The 12,081-nt window shown below is 39.0% G+C and overlaps 2 protein-coding genes across 3 annotated transcripts; one reads left to right on the top strand and one right to left on the bottom strand.

Annotated features, from left to right (window-relative positions):
* Positions 1-918: 918 nt before the first annotated feature.
* LOC125205076 (ribosome biogenesis regulatory protein homolog) lies at positions 919-4,364 on the bottom strand. Of its 2 annotated transcripts, none has more exons than XM_048103901.1 (8): positions 4,222-4,364; positions 3,940-4,090; positions 3,215-3,266; positions 2,991-3,119; positions 2,579-2,683; positions 1,528-1,673; positions 1,321-1,434; positions 919-1,241 (listed from the first exon to the last, which is right to left on the bottom strand). In XM_048103901.1, exons 1-8 carry the CDS (start codon positions 4,305-4,307, stop codon positions 1,089-1,091), a joined length of 936 nt encoding a protein of 311 aa, XP_047959858.1. In that variant the 5' UTR covers positions 4,308-4,364; the 3' UTR covers positions 919-1,088. The 2 variants fall into 2 exon arrangements, with proteins under 2 accessions (XP_047959858.1, XP_047959851.1); XM_048103894.1 differs by having other exon boundaries at positions 1,528-1,711; positions 2,566-2,683; positions 4,222-4,363.
* Positions 4,365-6,898: 2,534 nt separating this feature from the next.
* Positions 6,899-11,187, top strand: LOC125223892 (cell division control protein 48 homolog E-like). Its single transcript, XM_048127205.1, has 9 exons — positions 6,899-7,057; positions 7,184-7,346; positions 7,922-8,150; positions 8,531-9,297; positions 9,377-9,598; positions 9,701-9,772; positions 9,877-10,158; positions 10,237-10,596; positions 10,706-11,187. Exons 1-9 carry the CDS (start codon positions 7,029-7,031, stop codon positions 11,000-11,002), a joined length of 2,421 nt encoding a protein of 806 aa, XP_047983162.1. The 5' UTR covers positions 6,899-7,028; the 3' UTR covers positions 11,003-11,187.
* The last annotated feature ends 894 nt before the right edge of the window (positions 11,188-12,081 follow it).

The following is a 12,081-nucleotide window of genomic DNA, read 5'->3' on the forward strand; positions in this document are numbered from 1 at the left end:
AGTTCAGAGCCAAAAAAATAATAAAAAATATATTTTGCAAAGTACTACCAAATTTAAAGTTTTTAAAAATACACTAGTATTGGTTTATTATAATTTTTTAATTGTTCCACTATAACCGAGCCATTTCCTAGTCTGGCAAAAAATATTTTACTCTCTTACTTTATTCTCTATCTTTTTCCTTTCTACTTTATTCTTCTTTTATTTAACTCATTTAAAACAATTTTTCTTAAATCTTGTGCCGAAAAGAAATGTCTCTACTACAAAAGGACGGAGGAAGTACTACTTTCTTTCAAGTAATTAAAAGCAAAGTAACAAAAAATTGAATAGTCAGGGGTTGAGGTGAATTCAAATTTTGTACATCAAATTACACCATAATCAAAATCAAACTTAAAAACTCACAAGAACAAACCAAAACTAAAATCACTTGAATTAAATTGAACCCAAAATTAGACAAAATATCAAACATGCCTTTGTGCACGAAATAAATTGGCTCCAAAATCAAAACCATCTTGGAACTAAGAAATAAAAGCAAGAACAATCACCACATAATCGACCAAGAGTACTCGAAACCACTAATATCATTATCTCAAATTGAAAAACCAATTGTAATTGTTAATTATGGACCAAAATATAAGTACTGAAACTAACACATTAATGATTTAATGTATAAGAACAACAATTCCCGATTTGAGATTTTAGACTTGTTCAAGTTAATGCTTGCTTATAATAAAATTTCGAGCATAAAAGAATATTTTTCATGGAGGTTATGGCCTAAATATTAGTCAAAGTACGTATGCACATAATATATCTATGATATTATCATACTCTCGCAAGAGTAGCTCAGATTTTGGGAAACCCAGCATGTAACTGCAGTTGTATACTGCCAACCTTCACAGATAGAGACACAATATACTACTCTTAGAAAACAGCAAATTTTGATAGCACAATAGATCAGAAGTAATACATTCCTCTAAAATACTTTTTTTAGAAACAAGGTATGTGAGTGTTGGCCATGTCCAGTTTAATTTAATTGACTAGTGCCTAACAAAAATACCACCATCCCCATATGATCAAGACAGATGAGAGCATCATTTTGATTTTCCTTTACTTGAGGAAGAGTGGCCTTTATTTGATGTTTTCTTGAAAGATTTCTTGTTCGCCTTAAACTTGCCTGAGTTTGACGATTGACCACCTCGTCTCCTTTGGTGTTTCTCTTTTTTCACGTTGTACATGTTCACAGCCTATATTTCGATGAATTGGATGGTGAATGATTTTTGTACATTTATGGAAAATGAGACACGGAACTAAATGGAGACTCACCTTTTCTACATTGAGTATCTGATGAGAGTGCTTGGACATCAACCTGTTCAAGACATTCTCAGTCTGCTGTTTTTCGATGGCTCCCATACCTGATCCTTCCACGGCAGGTAGGTACTGCACAACCGATTATAAATGGGAAAAGCAATGAGCCAGGTATCGTTGACCATCATAAGAAGTGAAGCTAAAGGAAAGGGTGATAAGACAGACCTTCCTATATTTCTTTTCATGCTTCAGAGGCTTTTCCCCTGGCAATTTCTTGTCAAATTTCCCACCGCTCGCTGTTGCAGTTGCTGCCATGCCAGCGACATTTTGTAACACATCTTTGCTAACTCTCTTAGGCTGTGATTGTGTTCCTGTTATAGGTAAGGCAGTCACAGCAAGTTGAATATGACTGCAAATAATATAGCCATTCGGATTAAGCATTGCTATAAAACTGAACCAACTGGCAAAGCTGACAGGATTTTGGCATATAAAGAGCACGAGTACATTAATATCGAAGAGGACTAGACCAAACGAGAAGCACAACCAAAAGTCGAGATAAAAATATGAATGGTATCATCACTAAATGGGAAATGTTGAGCAATCAAGAAGCTGGTGAGAGAAGCAGCTATCCTAATTCTGTAGTGACTAGGCATTATTATAGAATAAAAGTAAAGGTAGGAAGGAGTGAGATCATGGTTTATTGTGAAGTCAGAAAAATAATAAAAGTCACTCAATTGTCATTCCTGTCCCCAGAAGCTCTCACGAGCTGAGACTTTGCCAAAACATTCCAGCATCTGATCCTTAAATACGGATGTATAAGAGACTAGTAATCTCAACTCAGTCAGTAAAATAAATCGGTGTATATTTATGGCATTACCTTCTTCCATAAAAGCAGTGTTAGTCAACTTATCATGACAAGAACCACTGATATTTTCCGCTGCCAAAAAACCAACTAACACCCTTCCTCTTATTGGCAATATGAAAGTACCTATTTCCCATTTATATCAGTCACCATAGCAATAATGTGATTCTATATCCCAGTGTAGAACCCTCAACTGAGTGTTACGTAAGGAACTTTAGTTGTTTCTAAAGATAACTGAGAAATGTCAGTACTGCAAGTAAATTATAATATTCATTCATATATGATAATTATTTGCAATGGATGCGATTTCCGAATTCCAATCAGATCCATGCCAAATATTACTGCCCAATAGATAAGCAGAATGATACAATCCCTATATCTAAAGGAGGTCAAAAGATAACCTTGGCAAGGCACCTGCTTTCTGAGCATTTTTCAGGTTCTTCAATCTATTACCCTCCTGTTTGTCAACTCTGCTTTTCTTCTCTTTACGTCTCTCAGCAAAAGGATCGGTTCCAGGTTCTGGAAAAAGGAAAGACTGATTACTAAAGTCTGAGGAGAAGATTTATATGCTAATATTATCATATTATCAGGATAGAAAATAAACATATTTACATACAAATCCGTAATTTTTCACTAAACAGGTTTAATATCAATTGTGATGCCAAGCGAAAAAAGTTCTTGTGTAATGATTTTCAATCCCATTGACATAACATAAGTTTATTCATACATTGCTCCATAAAAATAGCAAAAAGAAAAAAAAAATGGGTTTCTTAGGCAATTCTTAAAGCATTTTAGCTTGAAAAAAAGAAGGGAATTGATATTATACCATCAGTAGCCTTGGCCTCAATGATTGGTATATCATTGTCATCATTAACACGATCATAACCATGGAGCCTCTTCCAGGTACCGGTTTGCTCATCATAGGCCATTTTCTCTTTCTTCCGCTTTTGAATACCTAAATAAGGACCCAATAGTTTCCAACTAGTCAAGGTCGGCAATTATCGAAAGTAAAGAAAATATTTCCTTCTTGTTATAAAAACCAAAGCATACCTTTCTGTTGGGCGAACACTTCCCACTGTGTAGGAGGTCTAGGCTTCGGAAGCTGAAAATATAATAAACAAGAATTTTATACATAATAAAAATCAAACCCAAAAAACAACTTATAGCATAAAGCAGATGAAAATGAAGCGCGTTTCATTTCTTTTCCGAGTTATCACATTTTTCCGTTTAAAGGTCACAGGTACTTTGTAAATTTTCCATTATGATCTCCAATGCTGACTATTGGTTGCCATTATCTGATGCAGCAGAAATATTCTTGTCCTCAATATCCAGGAAGTCCAAAATTTTCATGTTAGTTCACTAGTCACTACCACATCGAGCAGTGGCCATTATGAGCCACAGAATCCATATCCATATATTTTATAAACAAGAGTAAGATGATGCCCTAAGCAAGATTGTCATAGTTTCATCCAAATATATAAGTCTAGTTATCGTGGTTCCATACGACAACATCACGTCCTAAAGCAAAATCACCAATTGAGAAACCCTCTAGTGTCCTAATCTATGCTGATCATTCCCCTATAACACAAAACTGGAATAGTACCCAATACCTAGCAATCGGAGCATACAAAAGATTATGCATAAGAGGGTAGCTTTAAAGCACTTAATTAATTACTTCAATCGCCAACATGTTCACCTAGCATATGGCAACTGGTTCATGCCTCTAGGCTATATCATTTCCCGCATTCAAATACATGGAAAAATAGACAGCTTACCGGTTTTTCTCTGGGCAATTTGGCAGTAGGTGGTGGCAATTTGACCAGGGGGCCGTCAGGATCCTCCGTCGAAGGCAAATTGAAAAGAGCATCTGCAACTGCTTGAACCAATTTGGTAGCCTGTTCAATTGTTTCCTTTACAATGTCCTCCCTATAACAAAATTAAACATAAAATTCCACTGCTAATGCTTGGAGAGAAAATTCCAACTTGTCACCCAACATACACAACGAAAAACAAAATTATAGTAGCAATGAACAAAAGTAGGAGAAGAAAAAACAAACCTGGAAGTTGGGGGAGACGCGAATTGATGGTGCTGGTCAAAGGCCGTAAGGTTGCCCAAATCGATTTCATACTGTGCTTCCTCCATTTCAGTCACTAAGAGAGAGAGAGAGAGAGAGAGGTAGGAGGTGGTTAAACGGGAAAAACACCAAAACCCAGTAGGAATGAGCTCTTTGGGCTTGGGCCTTTGTAGATTTAAAATTCGGGCTAGAAACCTGATTCAAATCTGGCTATATGTGTGTCAATGTCTGACAAGCCCAAAAACCGTCGGCCCAACTAACGGGTCAGATTAAGTGGGCTCAGTTATCATGGATTCTTAAGAGCATCTCCAATGGGCGGACTTCCCCCACGCCTTTCCCGTCGCCCTTCCCAAACACACTTCCTGCCACGTCATAAGGACTTCCCACTGCACAATCCGCCCTTCCCATTACCCTTCCCGCGCGGACTTCTCGCAATTAAAAAAATTCACAAATTCACAAATACCGACGGGGATGCAACAACTTCATAACTTTCATTAATAAAAAAAAATTACATAATCATTAAAAAAAATTACAATTCAAACAAAAGAAAATTAAAATATCAACGTCCACCCCTCCGCGTCCAAAGCTCTTCTATGATATCGTTCTGAAGTTGTATATGGGCTTGTGTTTGCCGCATGTCGCAAATGCGTGCATCCGATCGGCCTCGTCATGAGGTACCCCCATACGTACATTCGCGGTGGCCACACCGTGGCTTGGACCGGCCCCGTAGCATCTTCATTGGTCCACTGAGTCAGTTCACGACCTTCACTTTCGACAATCATGTTGTGCATAATAATACATGCATACATGACATTACTGATGCTGTCCATATACCACATCCGTGAAGGACCCTTCACTACCGCCCATCGACTCTGGAGCACACCAAATGCCCGCTCCACGTTCTAGCCGCTGCCTCCTGACGAGCCGCAAAGTAGATCTTCCTATCTTCTAATGGGTATCTGATCGTCTTCACAAAGACGGGCCAGTTTGGGTATATCCCATCCGCCAAATAGTATCCCATATTGTGCTGGTTGTCATTGGCGACGAAACTGATGGCGGGACCAACGCCATTGCACTGATCATTGAACAGAGGCGATGACTGGAGGACGTTGATGTCGTTGTTCGACCCAGCTACTCCAAAATAAGCATGTCATATCCACAGCCGGTAGTCAGCTACAGCTTCAAGGACCATCATGGGATGCTTGCCTTTGAAGCCCCTAGTGTATATCCCTTTCCAAGCGGCGGGGCAGTTCTTCCACTCCCAATGCATACAATCTATGTTGTCCAACATCCTGAGAAACCCGTGCACCGACCCGTGCATACCTATCAGCTATTGGCAGTCTGCGGGGCTGGGCTTCCGAAGATACCAATCCCTGAATATCTCTCTAACGCCCTGGCAAAAAAACTCCAGGCACTCGATGGCTGTCGACTCGCCAATATGGAGGTACTCGTCAAACATGCCGGCCGCGCCTCCGTACGCTAGCTGCCTGATTGCGGCAGTGCACTTCTGTTTTGGCGTGTGACCAGGTTTGCCAACCGCATCCTCCTTGAACCTGAAATACTCGTATCGATGCTCTAAAGCACTTACGATACGCATAAAAAGCGGATGATGCATCCTAAAACGTCGCCGGAATATGGCATCATTAAAACGCGGCTACGGAGCGAAGTAGTCTTGAAATAACTGATGATGTGCAGCGATGTGGTCCCAAGGTACTATAGTTCAACGACTGATCGGCCGCGGTGCCACCGCCTGCTGCTGCCGCTGGATCGCCTGCCCTAGCAAGTGATCTATCGCCCCTGTCATAGCGACCTGCAACTCGTCATTATCACTATCACTATCACTATCACTCCCGCCCCTGTCACTCGCACCTATACTAGCCATTCTAGATATACTTGAGAACCGAAATTTAGATCTAGAGAGAGAAACTTGTTAACCTTGGTGCGAATGAAATGAAATTCAACGAGCCATATATATAGAGTTTTTTTTTTTAAATAAATAAAATAAAATAAAATACCGGCGGACGTCTGCCCGCCCTTCCCGCGAAAGCCGCGGCCTTCCCGTGTCCTCTCGGGACGTCCGCGTCCTCCTCTCCGAGCCACAATGGCGCCCTTCCCCGACGGACTTCCCGGAACCCTATCCGAAGGGCAACGGGAAATCCGCCATTGGAGATGCTCTAAGTCTTAATACTACAGTCTACTGATTCCATTTTGTTCTATATCTATCTTTCTCATAATCAAAACTATTTATTGAATGAAGATAATTATTTTATTTTTAGAATATCTATTTAAATTGATATATATCTAAAAATTGAAATTCTATTATAATTATTTTTTCTTTCCTCGTTTAAAATATTAGAGCATCCAGAAAAAAAGTAAATAGAAAGTTACCATGTTTATCTTTTCTTTATATAAAATCATTCTCCAATGTGGGAGTATTTGGAAGGATATACATTCTTCAAAATTAAAGCTATATTTATCTTTTGTTTTAATCAAAAAAAATAAATATGGTAGTTACCAAATTAACATATTTATAACAATAAAATATTATTATTATTATTATTATTATTTTATTATTTACTCCTTAACATATTTGGATACGAATTGAAATATCAAATATAAATACAAGTGAGGATTACCCAATACTAGAAAAAGAGTTGCACATAAAAATCAACCTTTTCTTTTGTAACACGAAACGAACAAAATTTCACTATATATCTGCAATTCATCAACCAACTCCCAACTCTTCCCCAAATTTTCGTCTTTTCAGTAATCCACGCAGTTCGACAACCATGAGCAACAAACCAGAGTCCTCCGATCCGTAAGTATTTCCTTGCATTATTGAATTTCGCTGGTGTTCATTCATTGATGGAGAAATTCATCTGGGTTTTAGTTGATTTTGGACTACTCCTTTTCTTATTTTTGTTAATTGGTTCATGATGTGTAGCAACGCGAAGAAGGATTTTAGCACTGCGATTTTAGAGAGGAAAAAGGCGGCGAATCGGTTGGTGGTGGATGAGGCCATCAACGATGATAATTCCGTAGTTTCTCTTCACCCTGATACTATGGAGAAGCTCCAGATTTTCCGCGGCGACACAATTTTGATCAAGGTTTTTTTTCGTCTCGCATACTACTAGTATATATGGGTGTATTAAATTCGGATGTTCGAGCTTTGCGTATTTGATTTGGGAGGGGGTGCTTCATGTTTGCCGATGCAATAGTTGAGATCTAAATTTGGTTATTACTGTCACTCTCTAATTAACAGTTTTCAGCTAAATTTGGGTTTTGAAGCTTGAGTTTCTTATGTTTCTGTTCGTATTTTTTGAATAACTTGTTGAGCTTTGTTTTGTTGAATGGTTGAATTCTGCATCAGTTTTTATTTAGGTGTTGATTTTTTTTTTAAAAAAGAATTTGCAGATGTAGGTAACCCTAATTTAATCTGATATGTTGTACAATATGATGGTTGCATTGGTACTGTGTTAAGTTGAGCGATTACTAGTCCTGGTGTTACTTGTTAGGGGAGATGAGTAATGCCATTATTCTCTGTTCATTTATCAGGGTTTTCTGTCTTGATTCTTGTGGAATTAATTAGACTTATCATTGATGCTGTTATGCCATATATAGCAATGATGTTTTTACCATTAATCCCTGCATTACTTATTTGTTGTCATGATATGAATTAAAGGGTAAGAAACGAAAAGATACTGTCTGCATTGCCCTTGCTGAGGATACCTGCGAGCAACCAAAGATTCGGATGAATAAGGTTGTCCGGAACAATCTCAGAGTTAGACTTGGAGATGTCGTTTCCGTGCACTTATGTCCTGATGTGAAGTATGGGAAGCGAGTCCACATTCTCCCTGTGGATGACACCATTGAAGGGGTTACTGGCAACCTTTTTGATGCTTACCTAAAACGTGAGTTTGATTATGATTTCAACTTTCTGGCTTTGTGTTGTTTTATTTCAGAAGGGTTTGTGGCTGGGATTATATTGATTTAATTGAATTGGGTAGCCTGTCCAGTCGAACAGTTTTAAACAATATGATTTATGATAGTTATTTTATCTGCCGTGCCTCAGGGATGTTGGTCTGTGTTTCAGTTTATATATTCCCTTAAAATGTTAACATACTTAATTGTTGTATAGAGTTAGAAAAACTGAACAACATAATCAAGATAGCTATTCATTCTTGTTAATTTTCATGGATACCCTATTCTTTAGAATATAGTAGTATTGGTTAGTTAAAGTGTGCTGATTTTGTTTACATTCGTGGAACTAACTTCTTTTTAATCTCTGCAGCATATTTCCTAGAGGCATATCGGCCTGTGAGGAAAGGTGATTTGTTTCTTGTGAGGGGAGGAATGAGAAGCATAGAGTTCAAGGTTGTTGAAACTGATCCTTCGGAATACTGTGTTGTTGCCCCTGATACGGAAATCTTTTGTGAGGGAGAGCCTGTAAAAAGGGAGGATGAGGATAGGTTGGATGAAGTTGGTTACGATGATGTTGGCGGTGTTCGTAAACAGATGGCTCAGATTCGTGAATTGGTAGAACTGCCGCTAAGGCACCCACAGCTTTTCAAGTCAATTGGAGTGAAGCCTCCGAAAGGAATTCTGCTTTATGGTCCTCCTGGATCCGGGAAAACCTTGATTGCCCGGGCTGTGGCCAATGAGACTGGTGCTTTCTTCTTCTGTATTAATGGACCAGAAATAATGTCAAAAATGGCAGGAGAAAGTGAAAGCAATCTCAGGAAGGCCTTTGAGGAAGCTGAGAAGAATGCGCCTTCCATTATATTTATTGATGAAATTGACTCCATTGCGCCCAAGAGAGAGAAAACCCATGGAGAAGTAGAAAGGAGGATTGTGTCCCAACTCCTGACATTAATGGATGGACTCAAGGCTCGCGCTCATGTTATTGTGATGGGTGCTACGAACCGTCCCAACAGCATAGACCCTGCTCTGAGAAGGTTTGGGAGGTTTGATAGGGAAATAGACATAGGCGTTCCTGATGAAGTAGGGCGCCTTGAGGTTCTTCGTATCCACACAAAGAACATGAAACTTGCTGAAGATGTAAGCTCAGACAACTTTAGTTTTAATAGTTCATACAGCCTCCTAATTTAATAGACTATGAATCTGTTTAATATTGCAGGTTGATTTGGAAAGAATTTCCAAGAATACACATGGCTACGTTGGTGCCGATTTAGCTGCTTTGTGCACTGAGGCTGCCCTTCAATGCATTAGGGAGAAGATGGATGTGATCGACTTGGAAGATGACTCCATTGATGCCGAGATACTGAACTCCATGGCTGTCAGCAATGAGCACTTCCAGACTGCTCTTGGAACGAGCAACCCCTCTGCTCTGCGTGAAACGGTAGGGGTTTTATTTTGGTTCTTCCCATTTGCATTTTCAAAATATTGATTCAAATGGTCGTGTGATTCTTCTTCTACTAATTTGTCAAATTGAATGTTATAGGTTGTTGAAGTGCCCAATGTTAGCTGGGAAGACATTGGAGGGCTTGAGAATGTCAAGCGGGAGCTACAAGAGGTATGTCTTCTTCATCAATTGATAATTCTGATTGTGCAAAACCTATATTCCAATTTGACTATTTTCTTCCATACTGATCTTTTAATATGGTCTTGCGAATTTAGACCGTTCAATATCCAGTTGAGCATCCCGAGAAGTTTGAGAAATTTGGAATGTCACCCTCGAAAGGAGTTCTTTTCTATGGTCCTCCTGGATGTGGAAAAACTTTGCTAGCCAAGGCTATCGCGAACGAATGCCAGGCAAACTTCATCAGTGTCAAGGGGCCTGAACTGCTCACTATGTGGTTTGGAGAGAGTGAGGCCAATGTAAGAGAGATTTTCGACAAGGCTCGCCAGTCTGCTCCTTGCGTCTTATTTTTTGATGAATTGGACTCCATTGCTACTCAGGTGTGTTTTACGCAGTTCTTTGTATTCGTACTTTGAATAATGATGCTTTTCAGTGGCTCACACGGCTCCCTTTTGTAGAGAGGAAGCAGTGTAGGAGATGCTGGTGGCGCTGCGGATCGTGTGTTAAATCAACTCCTAACAGAAATGGACGGAATGAATGCTAAGAAGACTGTCTTCATCATTGGTGCCACCAACAGGCCCGACATCATCGATCCTGCCCTCCTCCGCCCTGGCCGTCTTGATCAGCTCATCTACATCCCTCTTCCTGATGAGGAATCGCGCTACCAAATCTTCAAGTCGTGTTTGAGAAAGTCACCTATCTCCAAAGACATCGACCTAAGAGCCCTTGCTAAGTACACTCAAGGATTCAGCGGCGCTGATATCACCGAGATATGTCAGCGTGCAGTCAAGTATGCCATCAGAGAAAACATCGAAAAGGTATAGGCTCGAGATGCATAGATTATGATAAATAGGAGTATACAAATTTGTCATATCTTATTTATCACTCAAGTAAGTTTTTATGAATGTGACTATTCATTTCTCTCAGGATATCGAGAGGGAGAAACGGAGAGGCGAGAACCCCGAGGCTATGGAGGAAGATGTCGAGGACGAGGTGGCAGAGATCAAACCTGCACACTTCGAGGAATCGATGAAGTTTGCTCGGAGGAGTGTGAGCGACGCTGACATACGCAAGTACCAGGCGTTTGCTCAGACCCTCCAGCAGTCGAGGGGATTCGGAGCAGAATTCCGATTTGAGGAGCAGAGCAGGGGGGTCTCTGCGGGAGCTGCCGACCCTTTTGCAGCAGGCTCTGTTGCAGCTGATGACGATGATCTCTACAGTTAAAGCAATATTGTGTTGGAAGTTTTTATTAATTGCTGCTTTGTTATTTATTTTCATTGTTAAACTGTGATACTAATTACACCATTTCATATCATGGGATATTCTGGTATGCAAATTTAGGTGCTAATATTTACTTTCTGTAAATAATGAATACTAGTACTACTTATTTAATCTTGGTCCTTTTTACATGCATGTTTCTCTTTTATCGCTTTGACATGATGCGTTTGATGATATTCCAACATTTAATCTTAGCCCTTTATACATGTGTTGTAAAATGAGATAATGTTGGGAAAACGAAGGTTGTTCCTCAACTGAAGACAGCAATGTCAATGTCGAGTCATGCCATTTGATTATTATGTAACTATCTCTATTCGCCAAAAATGCCTTACAAACTTTCTTTTCCATCATTCACTGAAAATGTGTGACTATATTTTTGGATCGTATTTCTATATAGTAATCATGTGGCTAACATATGAATAATTTTACTTCCTGTTTGTATATGCTTAATCCAACCCCATCAATTGATTCTAGTTTAGGTTTGATTAAGATCGATAGTTAAAGGGCTTGGCAAGCTGGCAACCACAATATTGTGTGGCATATACATCAATTCAAACTTCAAATTCAAATCAGACATTAAACAATTTTCAGTACAATAACATGAAATACCACCAACTTGTCAACTTTGGTCATTTCATATGTTCATTTTGTGTGTATTATTTTGTTCTTTTTTTTTGCTTCTATTCTATTGCAAAGTGACATATACACAATCAAGAAAAAAACAATAAATAACATAAGAGAATTGATACCTCACTACGTGTATACGAGAGACTCTATGTATTGAGGTGTTGACAAGTCAGAAATATTTCACTAGAGAATTTCCTATAAAAAATATAGTGCACTCTACAATTACAATGATGGAGTGATGCATTCTTAATAACTACATTTAAATCTCAAGTGAACAATGTTGTTAATTATACAATTAGGCAAGTAAAAGTATTATATCCACGTGGGCTAAATAACTAATTCTAATTATTATGAATTAACCAACTAATGCTACTTAGACTAATCAACTAAAATATTGT

This window comes from Salvia hispanica, chromosome 1 (genome assembly GCF_023119035.1).
Source record: "Salvia hispanica cultivar TCC Black 2014 chromosome 1, UniMelb_Shisp_WGS_1.0, whole genome shotgun sequence".
Lineage (NCBI taxonomy): Eukaryota > Viridiplantae > Streptophyta > Magnoliopsida > Lamiales > Lamiaceae > Salvia > Salvia hispanica.